Here is an 18,828-nt window from a genome sequence, read left to right as displayed (position 1 = left end):
TTAGTCAAAGAATGTTTGTTTGGCATCAGAAAAAGAATCATTTTTGGATAATAGTTATATGTATGGAGTATAAATGTCAAAGGCATCTTGCGTTTCAAGGTTATTGTATGAAGACACTAGATCGTTGAGGTCCAGGTTGTTGTACGGTCATTGTTGTGGTGTGGAGGCGGTAGTTGTAGTTGTGGACACGATGACTATGGAGACAGTAATTGTGGCTGTGGAGATTGTGGTTGTGGTTGAGGAATAAGGTCAGAATAAACATACAAGTGTTGAACAAACACATTTCGAAATTCCACATCCTCAGTCAATGCATTGTACTCCTTCACCTGTTCATCAAACTTTTGGTCAGATTGGTGAGTCAATTAGCGCACCTAGCCATGAATGGATGACCAATTAATTTGGTGTCGATTTGAATACACCAAATTCTGCAACATCATATTTAGCTTCTTTACAATAGTTCGATGCACCATATTCGTTTGGAGAGTAAGGAAAAAGGTTTTTAGTTGTAGCAACCCACACTAAATAAACTGACACAGAACAACAACATCGTCATCATGAAGGAGAACCAATCATACAAGAAAGAAGAAACCCGCAACGTAATCGTCGTCCACCGCCCTATGGGACTGGTCATCGTCTTAGTCATTGAAGTATAAAATATTGTGATAATGGGATCAACTATATTTAACTACCTATGTTATGGTTTCATCAAAGAGAGACCTCAAACTACGAGTAAAAAATAAAATAAAAAAAATGTTTTCTACCCTTAAAACAATGTTTAAGTGGACATCTCATGCAATTTTTTAAATTTATGTCCAATACATTAAAAACTTCCGTGAGAACTTTATTTCATAGTCCTCACGTCAAAGAATCCAAAAAAAAAAATATCATGTAACAGTTTCATCCAAAAAGACCTCAAATTAAGAGTAAAAAAAATATATGTTTCTTACCCTTAAAATAATATTTAAGTGGTCATCTTATGAAATTTTTTAAATTCATGTCCAATACATTAAAAATTTCCTTTGGAACTTTATTTCATATACCTCATGTTAAAAAATTCAAAAAAAAATATATATTGTGTAATAGTTTCATCAAAAAAGACCTCAAATTAAAAATAAAAAAGGTATGTTTTTCACCCTTAAAATAATGTTTAAGTTGTCATCTTATACAATTTTTTAAATTTATGTCCAATACATAAAAAAAAATTCCATGGGAACTTTATTTCATAGTCCTCACATCAAAGAATCCAAAAAAAATTATCGTGTAACAGTTTCATAAAAAAAACCTCAAATTAAGAATAGAAAATAAAAAAAATGTTTCCCACCCTTAAAACAATATTTAAGTAGTCATTTTATGCAATTTTTTAAATTTATATCCAATACATAAAAAACTTCCATGGGAAGTTTATTTCATAGTCCTTGTATCAAAGAATAAAAAAAAATATCATGTAACAATTTCATCGAAAAAGACCTCAAATTAAGAGTAAAAAATAAAAAAAAAAAAGGTATGTTTATCACCTTTAAAACAATGTTTAAGTGGTCATATTATGCAGTTTTTTTAAATTTATGTCAAATACATTAAAAACTTCTATGGGAAGTTTATTTCATAGTCCTCACGTCAAATAATCCAAATATATATATATATATATATATATATATATATATATATATATATATATATATATATATATATATATATATATATATATATATATATATATATATATATATATATATCGTGTAACAGTTTCATCAAAAAAGACTTCAAATTAAGAGTAGAAAAAATGTTTCTCACATGCCATTTACTTGTGTATGTGACTAAATCGTGAGCACCTGTTTGTAATAAAAAAAAATTATATAAATACCAATATCAGCTGAAAACATTCGTAGAACTTTTAAATATTCACCTCAACCCCTACAACAATGTGTCACCTAACTGCATATGTTTATGTTTACTACAATGGAGAAATCTGTAACACTAATGAGGGCACCACCTTCATCAGTAACAACACAAAAAGTTTCATGGTCAACAAGGTCATAACCCTTACACAATTACTTGAACTTGTTCACCAAAAAATAAACATTGAACCACACCATGTCCCATATTTGAGTCAAGACAACCATATATGTACACATCTTCTATTCTGGGAGATGATGTTGACGTTCGACAAATGTTCAACATTTTTTACAACAACCCAACACTACCATTCGTAGAGTTATTTGCGACAATTTGTGACAACGATAACCCACCAAACAACCAACATGACTTAACCTCCAATGTTGGTGACTTGTTATATGAATACAAGAGTTGTTGGATCAAATACCATAGTAGTGATAGTGACTGCTCTTTTGGGCCGGAGGATACAACATGTCTCCTTCTCACGAACCAATATTCAAACGAAATTGGTAATCTGGGGATGATACGAGTGTTGTTTCTGCTTTGAGGTTATCCAATGGTGTGCCATGTCGGTGTTCAGTGTTTTAACATTAAGTCATTGTGAGTTTACATTGCCTATTTCGTTTCATGTTTGTTATTTGTGGTACTTAATTTAGCTAATGAAATAAATCATTTGTTTCAGTTTATGTTGACAATTTGGTAAAAAAAATGACAACTCACTAAAACTCAGACACTTGATTTTTATAAGTCTATGTAAATTAATCAATTATTTATTATGTACAAAAAAACTGACATTGAATTGACAATTCAAATTTAGATTCAAGTCTGAAAATAATATTAATGGACATATGAAGCACAACATAGCAGAGTAAAACCAAATTCAAAATTAACACTTTACAATTTACACACATCTCTTAAAAAAATAATACATGCTTCATCAACAAAATTGACATTGAATTGTCAACTCATAATTTAAATTTAAGTATGAAAGTAATAATAATGGATATCTGGTGCACCAGATAACAGGATAAAATCACAATCAAAATTAACAGCACTTTGCAATTTACCCAAGTCTCTTAAAAAATAATAAATGTTTCACCAACAAAACTAACATTGATTTGACAACTCATAATTTAAATTCAAGTCTTAAAGTGATAATGGGCGATCTGGTGCACCAAGTAGTATGGTAAAATTATAGTCAAAATTGACAACACTTTCTAATTTACCCAAGTCTCTGAAAAACCAATAGATGTTTCATCAACAAAATTGACATTGATTTGACAACTCAAAATTTGCATTCAATTCTCAAAGTGATAATGGGTGGTTTGGTGCACCAAGTAGTCGGGTAATATCACAATCGAAATCGACAACACTTTATAATTTACCCAAGTCTCTGAAAAAACAATAAATGTTTTACCAACAAAATTGACATTGATTTGACAACTCACAATTTACATTCAATTCTCAAAGTGATAATGGATGGTCTGGTGCACCAAGTAATAGGGTAAAATCACAGTCAAAAATTCACAATGCTATGCACTATATCGATAAAAGCGAAATTACAATAATGACATGTGTCAATAAAAATCAACAGGGTGAAGCTTCAAACAACTATAAATAACACAAAACACCCTCAATATAGTCACACACTTCCGCACAACATACCTTCACAAACCATATTCAATCTCAATACTATGACATTCTTAGGAGAAACAAACATTCAGACCATTTCTAACTCAAGATTAGCATTCATTTTCCCAAATGGATCAATCATTCACAATCAATCTGGTATTTATTTTCAATGTCCTACTCCAATACCAACACAAGTTCCTGAAAATTGTTCTTTTGAGACACTGAACAATAGAATTCACAACATCCTTCGACTAACCAATGACCAATTTGTGGATGAAATCTACTATCAACAACCATCCATAGATGCAGGTCAACAATCTTTTTTTCATTCTCTGCAATTGAAAAATAATGATGATGTTTGCACAATGTTAATGTGCAATGAGCAATACTCATGTGTTGGTCCTATAGAATTATTATGTATCATCAATAGAATAACCGATTGTATACTCAACCTACTTTGATCCACTGTCACTCCTACTCATAATGTAATGTTGTATTACAACGACAAATGAAAGATACCACGACAAGGCGATTTTTTGGGTTACTCTTTCACTAGAATAAACCCAATAAGATTTTAAATTCCTTCGAGATGTACAATCGAAAAACTCAAGGATATCATCAAGCAAGTTGCACTTATAGGGGTTCCCCCTTATGAAATTCACAAATCACAACTAGTCAGACAATGGTTCTTTCGACAGCCAAGCCATATAAAATATTCAGAAAAATTAATTGAGCATCAAATAATAGATTTGATAACGAATGAAAACATATTAAAGGTGTTAATAGAATCTAACTAGTGGAAGCATTTTTGTCCAATAAAATTTTTAACTATTTTTAACAAACCAATAATCCAACTATTGGAAGAAGACATGCCCCTTGCATTAACACTTTTCAAACTAAGATTATTTTTATCATTTTCATGTTAAAATTGTTATTGTCATTATATTGCGTTATTTTTGTTTTATTATGTTTCAAATTCATTTTATTATTTTCAATTATTATTTGAGAATTTTAATTTCTTCAAAAGTCTTATATAAATTAAATATTATCAAACAAAGTCTATTATCAACTAAGTCTTGTATAAATTAAATAATATAAGAAAAATAATTATACTTAATAACATTATTTTCTTAAACAAATAAAAATTATTTTAATTAGAAATTATTTTTAAAATTAATTAAAAATAATTTTTATATAATATAATATTTAAAATATTTTTAATAATTTAAATTAAAACAAATTTAAAAATAAAATTTAAATTAAAAAAATCATCGTTCAGAGGTCGTGGTGATAAATCCCGACTTCTCAATGAAACTTAAAACTCATGCATTTTGGAATTTAACCTGTAAAGTGGTGTAATTTAGAAATTTTATGGAGAGAAAAAGTTTAGATGGATAAAAAAAAAAGAACGCTTCATACAGCCCAAATACAAGCTTAAACTGCGCTATTCAAGCCAACCCACTAACTTAGAAGCATCTTATTCTTATTCTTCCTTTTGCCGTGAGAGGGAACTTCATTTGAACCATATTTAAATCAAGAAAAAGAAAATTGCCTAACCTTTTTGAATAATTTTTCTTATATTCCGTGTCATTCTTAATTTAACACTAGCTTTTTTCTAATTATATTATAATTTTTTTTTAATTATTTATATCGTGATACCAATTAATTTCACAACCCAATTGTTAGTTAAAACGGCACACAACTCAATATACACCCTACCACACTTTCAAACACAACCTGTTTGAATATAAATGGGTTTGATTTAACGGTTCATTTATTTTTTATAATTTCTAAACTTATTTATTTTAATTCTTATAATTAATAAATAAATTTTTTAGTTTTTAAGTTTAATAAATAAATTTTTTAGTTCTTAAAATTTAACGATTATTTATTAATTATAAAGATTAAAAGAAATAAATTTAAAAATCATAAAAATTAAATGGATAATTAAACCAAAAAATTTTAACTTATGAAATATACAATGGTTGGTGGACAAGTTTTACAAGTGATCTATCATGTATCATTTTTATGAAAAGTTGGATTTATTTGAGCTTCACAATTTTATACTACACCCTAATTCCCTCCACAATCACTTTCTATCGCATGCCACTGCCGATGGTGATTTTCGACAGTGCCACTATTTGGTGCAGATATGGTGCTCCAGTGCTGGTAGTTCTCCAACGTCGATGACCCCACCACGAGGAAAACCTTATTTTGCCATATTTATTTTGTTCCGTAATTGCATTCTTAAAATCCTTTATAGATCTGTAATATTAGCTTGCAACAACAATGGGTTCCGACGGTTGGTGGTGTCTCCGATGGGGCGGCGAACTTGATGCCAAAGACACTGCGAGAATGATGGCAGTGGTGGCACCGCGGGATGCTCCGTCAGGGCGGTGGTGAAAGTTACATCAGAGGCGTTGAGGTTGTTGATATCAGCAAGGGGTTCCTCCGACGGTAGTTGTTAGGGAATGATACAAAGAAGGAGAAAGAAGGGGTGCCAATGGCAAGGCCCAACAGAAAGAGCACAAGGCCAAAATACCTCAAAGACTACTTGTAACAGCTAGAGCTAACCTGACAATCTTGTCCCCTGCTTTCCTGCCAATTCCATAGTGCATAATCCATTCTGTTATGAGCATATCCTGCAAATTCCAAATTTTGTTATTGTAATAAGCTATATATACAACTTCCATGTAATAAGGCAAGGGGATATGAATGAAATTAGCAATTACCTTTCCTTCTCTTCTCCTTATTTCCCTTTGGAAGCATTGGTTCCTCGAAAACTATATTATCTTGACTCACTGCACCTAACATTTGGTGCTCTCGTTGAGAGCCCATGGCTGCCATTCCAGACCAAACCACTATAACCCACAGCACCTGCCAAACCACCTCAAACTTTCTCTTGCTGGCGTGAATCGCCTCGAGGCCGCCTTGGCCAAACTTTAGTCAAATCAACCTCGCCGTTGTCGTTGACACCTTGACCACCACCATCGATGACCTTCTTCAGCGACTGAGCCTTCGCAATCTCACTCTGCATTTTTCATCTTCCGTCCTTGTACAAGCACTGATACCAGCCGTTGTCATATCGACTCTACGACTCATGCTAACCCCGCCACCCATGCCGATTTCGTCACCTATGCCGACTCCGCCATCCATGCCGACTGTGCCTCCATGTCCTACAACCGTGCAACCATTCCCTGCACCCTTGTCGACTCCACTTCCCATGCCTGCTGCCTACCTCCCCAATCTCTGCCACACTCGCGCCACTGTTTCATGCAACAAGCTCTTCGGTATTGTTGCTCCGTATAGCCGTGCAACAACTCCTAATGACAAAACTCTCGAAGGGAGAAACATGACGTTGTTTGAGATAGGAACTGAATACCATGGTTGCATGCAAGCACCAACCAACTGTATTTGCATTATGGACGGTTGTTGACCCAGAGGAGTCTCGTCAAAATAGACCTTGGGATCCTGGTATTGATGTTGGAAGTCATTGTTTGAAGCCCCAACACCTTGAGGACAAGGTATTTTTTATGGGCCAAGGAAAAATGTTAGGTGCAGTGAATAAAGATAATTTGGTTTTCGAGGAACCAGTGCCTCCGGAGGGAAATAAAGAGAAGAGAAGGAAAGGCAATTGCTAATTTCATTCATATCCCCTTGCCTTATTACATGGAAGTTGTATATGTAGCTTATTATAGTAACAAAATTTGGAATTTGCAAGATATGCTCATATCAAAATGGATTCTGCACTATGGAATTGGCAAGCAAGCAGGGGACAAGATTGTCAGGTCAGCTCTAGCCATTACAAGTAGTCTTTGAGGTATTCTGGCCTTGTGCTCTTTCTGTTGGGCCTTGCCATTGGCACCCCCTCTTTCTCCTTCTTTGTATCATTCCCTAACATTGGTGCAGAACAACAAGAGAAAGGGGAAAAATACTAAGAGAAAGAAAGGGAGTGTTATTGTCGTCCACTGGAAATCACCTTTGGCAACGGTGATCGATGGCAGATCGGAGAACTGCAGAGATGGTTACTAGTTGAAATTGAAGGAGGAAGGGGAAAAGAAAAAAAAAAAATAGTGCAACTGACCCACCATATACTGTGTACGTCAGATGAATCTAGCGGTGTAAAAAAATTGGCTAGAAGTTGTCTAAATTTATATATTTTTTAAAATTTGAGAAACAAATTTATCCATCCAGTAGTATAAGGACTTCGGTTATGTTGCACTGAAAATGCATTTTTCTCTTAATTTTAATAAAAGGTTTTGCTTTGAATTGGGTTTAGACTAAGCATAAAAATAAGTAAGTTGCTCCATAAGAGTCTATTATGACCTAGCCTATATCTACCTAAGTAAGACTAGGCTTCTTTAGTAAATAAATCAAGTAAAAGATTTTTATTAAAACCTATTTAGTTAAAAAAATTAAGTAATTCAAAAAGTTTTTTTAGATTTAACAAATCAATCTATTTAAATAAAAATAAATAATTTAGTGCATGTTTGATTTGCCGTTGAAATTATTACGATATGCATTTCAATGCAAATATAATGAATGGAAAAAAACAAATCTTGATTCTTTGGCAGAATTGTTTTTGCCTTAAAATTATTTTGCACCGAATTTACAAGCATGTTCTTAATCTTTAAATGGAATAGATCGATAGAGATATTAAATAATAATATATATGTCTAATAAAAAATTATGGTAATGTTTAATTTTAGTTCGGACTAATTTATTTAAACTTCTTTATTAAAAAAATTGTTTATTTCAATAAAAATAAGTAACTATTTTATTTAGTGTATTTGTCTAAATTGTTTTTAAAAAATAATTTTTTGTTTGTTTTAAGAAACAAATCTTATCTGTTTATTAAAAAATATTTTTTTTAAAAAAATACTTATTTTTAAAAAAATTAAAATTTAAAGAAATTGGTTTATGCAGATGATTTATAGAGCTCAGTGAGTTTGCTTTTCTCTAAAACCTTCCATTTCTTTCTACATTATCATTACATTACATGGAATGAACAAAAATATATATAGAAAAGTCAAAAGAGAGGGAAAATTAATTAGGCAATGAAATTATGCTTTGGCTGCATCTAGTGCTGAGAACCGATTTTCATGTGCCTCTGGAGCAGCCGAGCCTCTGAATAGCAAAATTGCCAAGTTGCCTAAGCAGAAATAGATGAAACAGCCACAACAGTGAGTCACAAACGAACCAAAATCAGTGCCTACAATACACTGCCAACCAGGTCCATGCATCCTGTCAAATTCCTGCAATAACAACACAGAAAGGACAACAGAAAATGTTAACTGATGTTCTAGGGTAATTAGTCGATTGAGAAAATAAAATACAAATTTAATTAGAAGTGTAGTTATTCAATCATGAATTAACATATGTTTGATAAAAGTGCTCACTTTTACCATAGTATTGATTGATTGGAAGTTTAAACAAATATGTTTAGACTGATTTTTAATTGATTATCACTTTTTTCACATATAAGTTTAAATAAACTAGCCTGGACTGATTTTCAAATATATTTAGAGTACTGATTTTTAATTGATTATGTAAGAAACTTTATAATGCCAATATATTAAAATTAAGAGAAAAATGAGTTATGCATTGATAACACAATCATTCAATCACAATTTATTATATATAGTAAATTTGTTGATTTTTAAAACAATTATCTTAAAATAATTTAAATGATAATTTATGATTAGATAACATGGCATAGTCATTAAGTTCTAAAATTAAACTCAAACAAAAAAAAGTATTTATTGCTAACAAACTTATCATGTCAAAATTATAAAAGAACATTTAAAATAGTAATTAAAGTATTTAATAAGGTATATTAAATTTAGCAACTTTTTTTTCCATCAAAATACCTTCTTTATAAATCGAGCAATCTTAATGGCTTCAGTGACATCAAAGAAATCGAGTGCTTTGGATGCTAAATCCATAGCATCTTGCTGCATGGTCTGAAGCATGTCAGTCTCACCAATCACAGCCTTGCCTTCTAGCATGATGATGAACTACAGAAAAATTTACCACAACAAACAGCAATATTGGAAAACAAAATAGGAAGATGATGGTGCTTAAAATGAAGAATACATCAATAAAGCAAAAGGAGTTGCTTAAAAGGTTGTAAAGTGCAGATTAAAGGGTACTGGATGGAGGCATTATATAGAGTCACATAAAAAGTAGTAGTGCTAATTGGTCAGCCACGTATGGATTGCCTTTGTGGCTACCAAAATATTCTATGAATTTAGCCCATTTTAGTATATGATAATCATGGGCCCAGTTTTTCATCTCATTTTAACTACATCTACATATGGATCAAGTTTGTCACTGTTATCCTTGGCACATCATGGACCACTAGTGTGAAGTAAACAACATTTGCCAGCCCAAATGTAAATCATGATAGATAAAATTCAGATACAATTTGTAGAGTATTTTATGTGCTACTTTTCAATCAGATTTAGAATTTTATCTTACTAATAGGCATAATAAATACAAAGGTTTCTTACTAAATTTTCATTTTGACTGGTAAAAAAAATATGTATAGTAAAAATTTACATTAACGATAAAAATTGATTATTAAAGTAAAATATTAGTTTTAATTGAAAAACATTGTGAAAATATTTAAAACATTATCTTTGAATTTTGTCCAAAGAAGATAAGTTTATTATCTCTTGCTGATCCTAGCTAGATAATGCTGGACACGTGTTGAGTAACTGTGGCCTTGTCGGTTGATTTGTCACGTGTGATTACCAAGGTGGTGTGATGTTGTTGTAGTAATTTGTCAAGTTCTGATAATGGTTAGTTTGATTTTGAACATTTTGGCCTATGTATATGGAAGAAAATTCACTTCATTGCAAAGACTTTGGAGATGCCAATTTTTCAGAATCACACAATCTCTATTCAGTTTTCAGAGAAGATATTGCATTTTGACTGTTACAAAAAAGTTAAGAATGGTTATAGTTATCCAAGTTCAATTTGGATTTGCAGCTTTTCATTTTTTGTTTTCTTTTAATAAAAGATGTCAATTAGTGATGGCAACGAAGATAACTTTTATAATGTGTGTTTGCCGACAAAAAAATTGGGTGCTAGAGTATTTTTATTTTTTGTCAGTGTTCTTTAATTAAGATTTGACGTTAGTGTTTATATATATATATATATATATAATTTCTTATCTCTAATAAAAAAATTATTTTTATTTTTTGATATTTGAATTTTTTATTTTTTATCCTTGTTATTATGATTTTTTCGTTAACTGGTGTGACCGTTAGCTATTTAAAAATATGAATTGGTGCACCACGTGGAAGAAGGGTTAGCGTTGACGCACAACTTTTTCTTTAAAATCTTTCTATTTTAGATTAGTTTTTAATCGCCAAAATTATAATTTAAGATTTAAAATGAATATTTGACGGTTATGAACCAACACAAATCATATCTTTTAAAAGTTAATGTCATATTATTAGTTACATGAGAAATCCTAATAATAGAGATAAAAAATGAAACTTTTTAAATATTAGGAAGTATAAATAAAAAAAATTATGAGATTAAAAATAAAATTCGGATATATTTAAAGAATACTAACATATTTAAACCTTATGATTTTTAGTTTACTATTAAATTTTAAAATATTTTTTTTTATAAATTTGAATCATTTATTTTGTTTAAGGAACTAATCTTTAATCAAAGGTATTATACTTAAAATTACTATTCTTCTCAGAGGATATATTGTGTGAAAATTGAACTCAATTTTTTTTTTCATAAATTTAATGTGTATTGTGAATCAAGTAATGTTTACCGAGTGATGAGTGAAATGTTAGTCAATTTTGTTAGCAGGTTTTTTTCCGTTCTATTTGATAAACTTAAAACTTAAAAGTCAAAACCACTCTAGCAAAGTTTCCAATATCTTTCTAAAACAATGTACATTTGTAACGCTTTGGACCACATAAGATTGCGTGCCTAGATTATTCATAGAATGATGGAAATTTGGTACTCGTACTAACAAAATTTTTTTGGCACGAGTTTAGTTAAGGTTCTTACAAGGTAAACAGAAACAAACAAAGTGAGAAGCCTCAGTCAACAATCACCACAAAATAGTTCATGGCCAGCGATTATCTGATGAATAATGCTATAGCTAGTGTGAGCCATAGCCAAGTAGGCACATTCATCTCCAAGTGGACCAAGTCACACGAATACTTATTCTTGGTTGCGTTTTTATCCCTTTTTTAAATATAAAAAAACATTACTTTCTCTATTTTAAAATAATTATCGTTTGAGTGTTGTACTATTGTATAAGAAATAGAAGAAAAAAAAATAGTATTGCCTTAAAACTTAGAAAAAAATATAATATCAAATTAAATTACCCTTTTCCTGAAATATTATTTCATTTCTTAAAAACAAGATATTAGTTTAATAAAAAGAAAAAGGATAAAACTGGAAAAAGGTAATAAATAATTTGTTTAGTATTGCAAAACCACAAATAGTTTGAAATAATAATAAAAATGATCGAAAAGGATCATCTTGACGCATGGTTCTATAGATTGATACCAATTACTCAATGTGTGTTTCGATTAGCTGGTTGACAAATTTAATTTTGAATAAATTAATTTTGATTAAATTAACTTAAAAATAATATAATTTATATTTGAATGTTTTTATTATAAAATCAAGTTAAAATTAAAATTTAATATAATTTTTTTAACCCAACATAAAAATTTCTCAAAATTTATCAAACTAAAAATTAATTCTAATTCTAAAATATTTATAAACATAAAATTAAATATGTAAAAATTTATTTAAAACTAATTCTAAACTCAAAATCAATTATTATCAAACCCACACTTAATTAGCACGTGTACGACTCTATTAATCTATCAAAATCACGTCAAAGTCATGTTTTATGCAAAAACTTATATTCATAACTTTGCTTTTCAATTTTGTTGTGTATGTTTGGAGTTTGGACACACTTCCAATAAGGACGTACAATAATAAAATCGCACACATAAAGTCCGCAGACTCCGCACTGAAGCTCACTTGACTTTAGACTTTGAAAACTTTGTAAAGACATAAAAATAAAATTAGTAGTTATTTTAGTTTATATCAATTTGTGAGATTTCGTAAAAAAAAATAAAGAAACTTTTGTAACTTTATGTTGCCTTTATTTAAGTGTTCGAAAACAAAAATAGAATCTAAAAAGATTATACTTTTTTTTATAATAGTAGTATAATTGATAAGTTATAAAATAATTTAATAATTGGTTAAGGGTGTAAATTAATTTCTCATACATATATATATATATATATATATATAATTCCAAAAATCAAGTAAAGAAAAAAAAAGGTAGCCAGAAATTAAGTAGTAGCTTGTATGTCAAGTTCTTCTACTGCAAATCTAATTCGAGTATTTAACATCTAGCATCTAAATCATTCTTCCTTTTTCTCTTCCCACGCTTTAAAACACTTTTATTTGCTTAATTTCTCCCATTTATTTCCATAATTTATGTTGCAATCTCTATCCTTAACTCCTGATAGAATACTAAGAGATTTTGGTGCAAACATTGTCTCTACCAAGTAATCAAAAGAGAGATATAGAACATAGTATAATAACAATTAATTAACAAAACATCAACACAATCTCACCATATATTAATCACTTTTTTAGTTCTAACCACATCAACTGCAACCACCCATCCAACACAATTGGCTCCTCATCCTCGGAAATAGTGCTAAAGTGCGCAAAATGACATCATGCAACTGAAATCGGACAAGGCAATAAATTAACTTCTGTCCCATACCTATAGAAGAAGCACTGACCCATAACCATGCCACTATACAAAATAAATCATAGACACAAAATTATTAGGTATTTTTTTATCATTAGTCTATGTTAATCTTTACATAACACATAATTAAGTGTTAATAATTTTTTTCTTGAAAATTATAAAATTTGAAGAGTATGTACTATGTTAGCATTGGTTGGATTCATAAACAGATTAAAATTTATTGTAACAGCTTCGAGTTAATGATAACAATAACACCATCAACCAATTACCTAGTCAACTCTTGAGGGTTAATGATAACAATTACACCATCAACCAATTTTACCAAGTCAACTATTCATCCTAACTTTCAGATGCACCACACAACCAGAGAACCAACTTACACGGTACGACCTAACATTAATATTTCATTAATACAACTAACAGAGAAGATCAAATTAAAGATTATTCAATATTCAGTAAATATCTCGGTAGTGAATGAACAAGGAAATGTTATTTGGTTGTACATAGATAGATAGATATGATGAAAATCCACCAGCCAAACTCATTATTGGTTGTATAACTGTATAATTATCGTAGTATACCAAACAAATAACAGGTTGCTCCAATCCAAAATTAATTTGTGGATGTGGCCCTCGAATTCTGATGGGCAAAGAACCGAACCAACTATGACAGAATTTATACAGAGATAATAAATAACAGACTGCTTCATAACAAAAGGTGTAAATTCCCAGATCCGCAGGCTTCCTAATTAAAAAAATCTGGAGTTTCACTGTTTGCCCATCCGAGGAACCAAGGAAAAACGTTATGAGCACCTCTAATTAATAATATTATAGATATAAGATGTGATGCAATAAAAAGAAAGAGAAAAAAATATTCAAAAGAAGTTACAAGATAAAAGTAAATTTTAGAAAATTTAAACATCGTGATTCTAATTAATCAACAGAAAATTACATTCAGCACATGCAATTAATGGTGCAAAAGAATTTTTAACTTCTAAGGAGGGTGCAGTTAAATTCATGAATGCATATTATTCTCTCAAGTCATCATGTGAGGGTTTTCAACGATATTACATACTTGAGCGTTAGTGTAAACCTTCCTGATTTGGATATGTATATATTTTGACTTTAATTGGGTGCCAAGGAAATGTCAATGAAGTAGGTATCACTTATCAGACAGAAATTAATACTAGAGTTTAAATTGCACACGTTGATCTTAAATTCAACTACTATCATCTACAAATTTGAATCCCGTGACTGTGAACTTAACTGTTTCTGCACGTGTTAGAAATTTGCTACGAGCAAACTCAAAGAAAGTTCTTCGTGAGTTCTTTATAAAAGGAGTAAAAAAGGTCTAAATTTTTACGATAAAAAAAATGGCATGTATCCCTCCTCAGTCATTCGTGTCTGCAGTGTATAATGTTCCTTCCAAGTCTACCACTCTCCCTTCTTCCCTGCATCCATTTTCACAATCCCAATCCACTAAATATAGAAAATCAAAACACCATCACACTCCTAGAGTGACATGTAATAGTGGAAACCAAAACAAAGGAGAAAAACCAGATATTCATATAGAACAAAGGAGGAACATTCTACTTGGCCTAGGAGGGCTTTGTGGTGCTGCTACTCTTAACAACAACCCTTTTGCATTTGCTGCGCCAATATCTCCTCCAGACCTAACCACATGTGGTCCACCAGACCTACCTGAAGGTGCAGAACCCACAAATTGTTGCCCCCCATTTTCATCCACCATCATAGATTTCAAGTTTCCTCCTTCTAACAAACCTTTGCGTGTAAGACCAGCTGCACATTTAGTTGACAAAAATTATCTAGCCAAATACAAAAAAGCCATTGACCTCATGAAAAAACTCCCAGCTAACGATCCACGCAATTTCATGCAACAAGCAAACGTGCACTGCGCTTATTGCACTGGTTCATATGACCAAGTTGGGTTCCCTGGCCTTGAGCTCCAAGTGCACAGCTCTTGGCTCTTCTTTCCCTACCACCGATGGTTCCTCTATTTCTATGAGAGAATTTTGGGGAGCTTGATCAATGATCCAACATTTGCCCTTCCATTTTGGAACTGGGATGCTCCTAAGGGCATGCAACTTCCTTCCATTTATGCAGACCCCAAATCACCTCTTTATGACCCTCTTCGCAATGCGAATCACCAACCTCCAACACTTGTGGACTTTGACTTCAATCTTGACAATCCTATTTCCAATGGAAGAATCTCCACCAACCTCACCATAATGTATAGGCAACTTGTGTCTAATGGAAAAACTCCTACTTTGTTCCTTGGAAATCCTTATCGTGCCGGGGATGCGCCTGACCCTGGCGGTGGCTCAGTAGAGGGCGTTCCACATGGTCCGGTTCATCTATGGACAGGTGATATAAATCAACCAAACATTGAGAACATGGGGGATTTCTATTCTGCTGCAAGAGATCCTATTTTCTATTCTCACCATTCCAATGTTGATAGGATGTGGTCTATATGGAAAACACTTGGTGGGAAGAGAAGGGATTTCACCGACTCAGATTGGTTGGAATCTGGGCTCCTCTTCTACGATGAGAATAAGAACCTTGTGCGTGTGAAGGTCAAGGATTGTCTTGACACAAGAAAGCTAGGATATGTTTACCAAGATGTTGAAATTCCATGGTTAAAATCTAAGCCTTCACCGCGTAGGTCGAGGGTTCAAAAGGTAGCACTAGGACCACATTTTAATACTGGTGTAGCACGTGCTGCTGAGACTTCGAGGAATGTTCAGTTCCCATTGGTGTTGGATTCAGTTGTGAGCATAGTGGTGAAGAGGCCAAAAAAGTCGAGGAGCAAGAAGGAGAAGGAAGAGGAAGAGGAGGTTCTTGTGATTGAAGGGGTTGAGTATGACAGCAACATACCAGTGAAATTTGATGTGCTTATTAATGATGAAGATGATAAGCAGATTCAGCCAGAAGATTCGGAGTATGCAGGAAGCTTTGTGACTGTGCCTCATTCGCATAAGCACAAAAATAAGAAGATTATCACTTGTTTGAGGCTGGGACTGACAGATTTGTTGGAAGAATTGGAAGCAGAAGATGATGATAGTGTTGTGGTGACGTTGGTTCCGAGGTATGGGAAAGGGCGTGTCCAAATTGGAGGCATCAAGATAGATCTTGTTGCAGATTAAAAAATATTTATATACTTCGACTGTTTAACCTCATAATAATATATATATATATATATATATATATATATATATATATATATATATATAATGTAGTTTCTTGGATTTGTGTTTGCTTTTATATGAAAAATGTAGTTTTTGTTATGTATTTTCCATGAGAATCATAAGAATGTCGCTAATTGAAGTGAAAGCAATTTCTTGTGTGCTGTTGGTATGTTGTGTATCTTAATTTCGATGAAACTTGTGATTCATGCGTTGTCACTTACTATATTGTAGCCTTTGCATGATCTTTAATTTGAACCGTCAAGATGGACTGTTTTGCAAGAAAGGACCCATATTTAGAGTTAAAAAGAGATCTGGAGAATATTAATGCCCTTGCATTTTCAGGACAAAAGGTTATGAATATTAAAGTGTACATGGGTGATGATGCTTATGGTGTGGAAATTATGCCAATCAAACAAACTTCTCTTGTCTGGTGTAAAATGGTTAGAAAATAAAAATAAAATAAATGAGAAGAGGATGCAAAGTCTTAAGCTAAATAACAAAAATAACAATAGTAAAATAACTTCAGTTAACATAACATGAATCAATAATGCAATATATTATATAATAAGTACAAAAGAAAAAAATTAAGAATTTTTTTTAATTAGTCTGGGTTGAAGCGTACAAACGTTATTCTTAAAGAAAAAACGTTCCTACTGCACTTGTAGGAAAATCTGATTGTGCTCCTTTCTCAAGATATTATAATGTGTTGTTATACAACGAAAGGATCCTCGAACCTTTTAAACACAAATGCTCTTGCTCTCAACAATAAGTTTTTATAAGAAAATAAAGAAAAAAATTTAGAGAGAAAGAAATCAAATTGTTTATCTGCTTGTGTGTTTTTCTAGAGAGGGGAAAAGTGATATATATAGGCATAGACCCCCTTATGCAACAACAAAAATCTGACCGTTAGAAATTGATATCAAACCAAACGTAACAAATACATAAAATTGACTCATTAAAGCAAAATCTTAGCAGAAAAGATAGGAATGAAATCTAATTTTACATTCTAAAACAAATAATTTATTTTATAAAAACATAATTAATGAGTAATATATTTTTATAAATTTTAAATTATAAAACAAATATTTACTAACATTCCCCAACATAATTTAAAATTTAAAATAATTTGTATAGAAACGTAAAAGAAAGAGCATGTGATATTGTATTTCGGTATAAGGAATCTTCCGGGTTTGAGTCTTATACATAGTGTTTGTAAACTTTCACCCGAGAAAAATGTAATGACTTAATTGTCTTGAATTGCACATTTTTTAACCGAATTTCAGTACACAACTCCTACAATATTGACGTTCATTTAGGTTCTAATCAGTGGTAACACGTTACACGATCTTGCGCATGTATTTTATTTCGCGGGTGTCACTTAGAGATTAGCTCATATCTCACAGTGGCGGCCCCACCACCACACTCACTAGGTGAATCCTCAAATAGTGGTCTGTGACCTTCACCCCCACAATAATTGTCATCGAATTCATTCAGGGATTTTTTTTTTACCAAAAAATACACATATATAAATACATCAACCTTAATATTGCCTTAATTTATAATACACCTAGTCATAGGAATGAGAAACTGAGCAATTCCATAAAATTTTATTTTAGTGTACTTTGGTCAACAAGCAATTTTGTTGTTACCCGTTGAATTCTATTCATAGGATCACCAATCACACGGAGACGGGTGTCCATTGTTGTCACTAAATACTAGGCTCTAGTCTCATTCCCCTCGAGGACTCAAGTACTTGTTGACCCATCAGTTCTTTTATAAGCTAATATTATTTTCTGACTTAACAAAGTCAAGAGAAATGACACCATGAAAAATCAAATTTCTGATAGACTTATGTCTCAATGTTAAGTATATTCTTTTTTCATTAAAATTTTTGCTAGTAACTAATATCAAATTGACTATCACAATGCATTGGAATTGGAGGTAGAGGCTTATTCAACAATGGCAAATCACATAACAAATTTTTAAGAAACTTAGCTTCACTAGTAGTAGTATTTAAAATAAGAATTTTTTCTTCCATGATTAAACATGAAATACTAGTTTATTTAGCAGATTTCCATGATACTACACCATCAGCTAAAGAAAAAATATAACCACTTGTCGATTTTGTTTCATCAGAATCAGAAATCCAATTTGTATCACTAAACCCCTAAATTACTGGAAGAAAATATGTATAATGAATATCATAATTAATGGTTCCTTTTAAGTATCTAAAAACTCTTTCTAATGTAATCCAATAAGAATGATCAAGATTATTAGTATAGTTTCCTAATCTACCAACTGTATACGTAATGTCAGA

At 31.4% G+C, this 18,828-nt stretch overlaps 2 protein-coding genes across 2 annotated transcripts; one reads left to right on the top strand and one right to left on the bottom strand.

Moving 5' to 3' along the window:
- Positions 1-8,473: 8,473 nt before the first annotated feature.
- LOC114417061 (dynein light chain 2, cytoplasmic-like) lies at positions 8,474-9,729 on the bottom strand. Its single transcript, XM_028382152.1, has 2 exons — positions 9,396-9,729; positions 8,474-8,780 (listed from the first exon to the last, which is right to left on the bottom strand). Exons 1-2 carry the CDS (start codon positions 9,531-9,533, stop codon positions 8,589-8,591), a joined length of 330 nt encoding a protein of 109 aa, XP_028237953.1. The 5' UTR covers positions 9,534-9,729; the 3' UTR covers positions 8,474-8,588.
- Positions 9,730-14,658: 4,929 nt separating this feature from the next.
- Positions 14,659-16,680, top strand: LOC114417060 (polyphenol oxidase, chloroplastic-like). Its single transcript, XM_028382151.1, has one exon. It carries the CDS (start codon positions 14,679-14,681, stop codon positions 16,467-16,469), a length of 1,791 nt encoding a protein of 596 aa, XP_028237952.1. The 5' UTR covers positions 14,659-14,678; the 3' UTR covers positions 16,470-16,680.
- The last annotated feature ends 2,148 nt before the right edge of the window (positions 16,681-18,828 follow it).

This window comes from Glycine soja, chromosome 6 (assembly GCF_004193775.1).
Source record: "Glycine soja cultivar W05 chromosome 6, ASM419377v2, whole genome shotgun sequence".
NCBI classification, from domain to species: domain Eukaryota; kingdom Viridiplantae; phylum Streptophyta; class Magnoliopsida; order Fabales; family Fabaceae; genus Glycine; species Glycine soja.
Note: the sequence above shows the minus strand (reverse complement) of the source record. Positions and strands in the feature narration are given on the sequence as shown.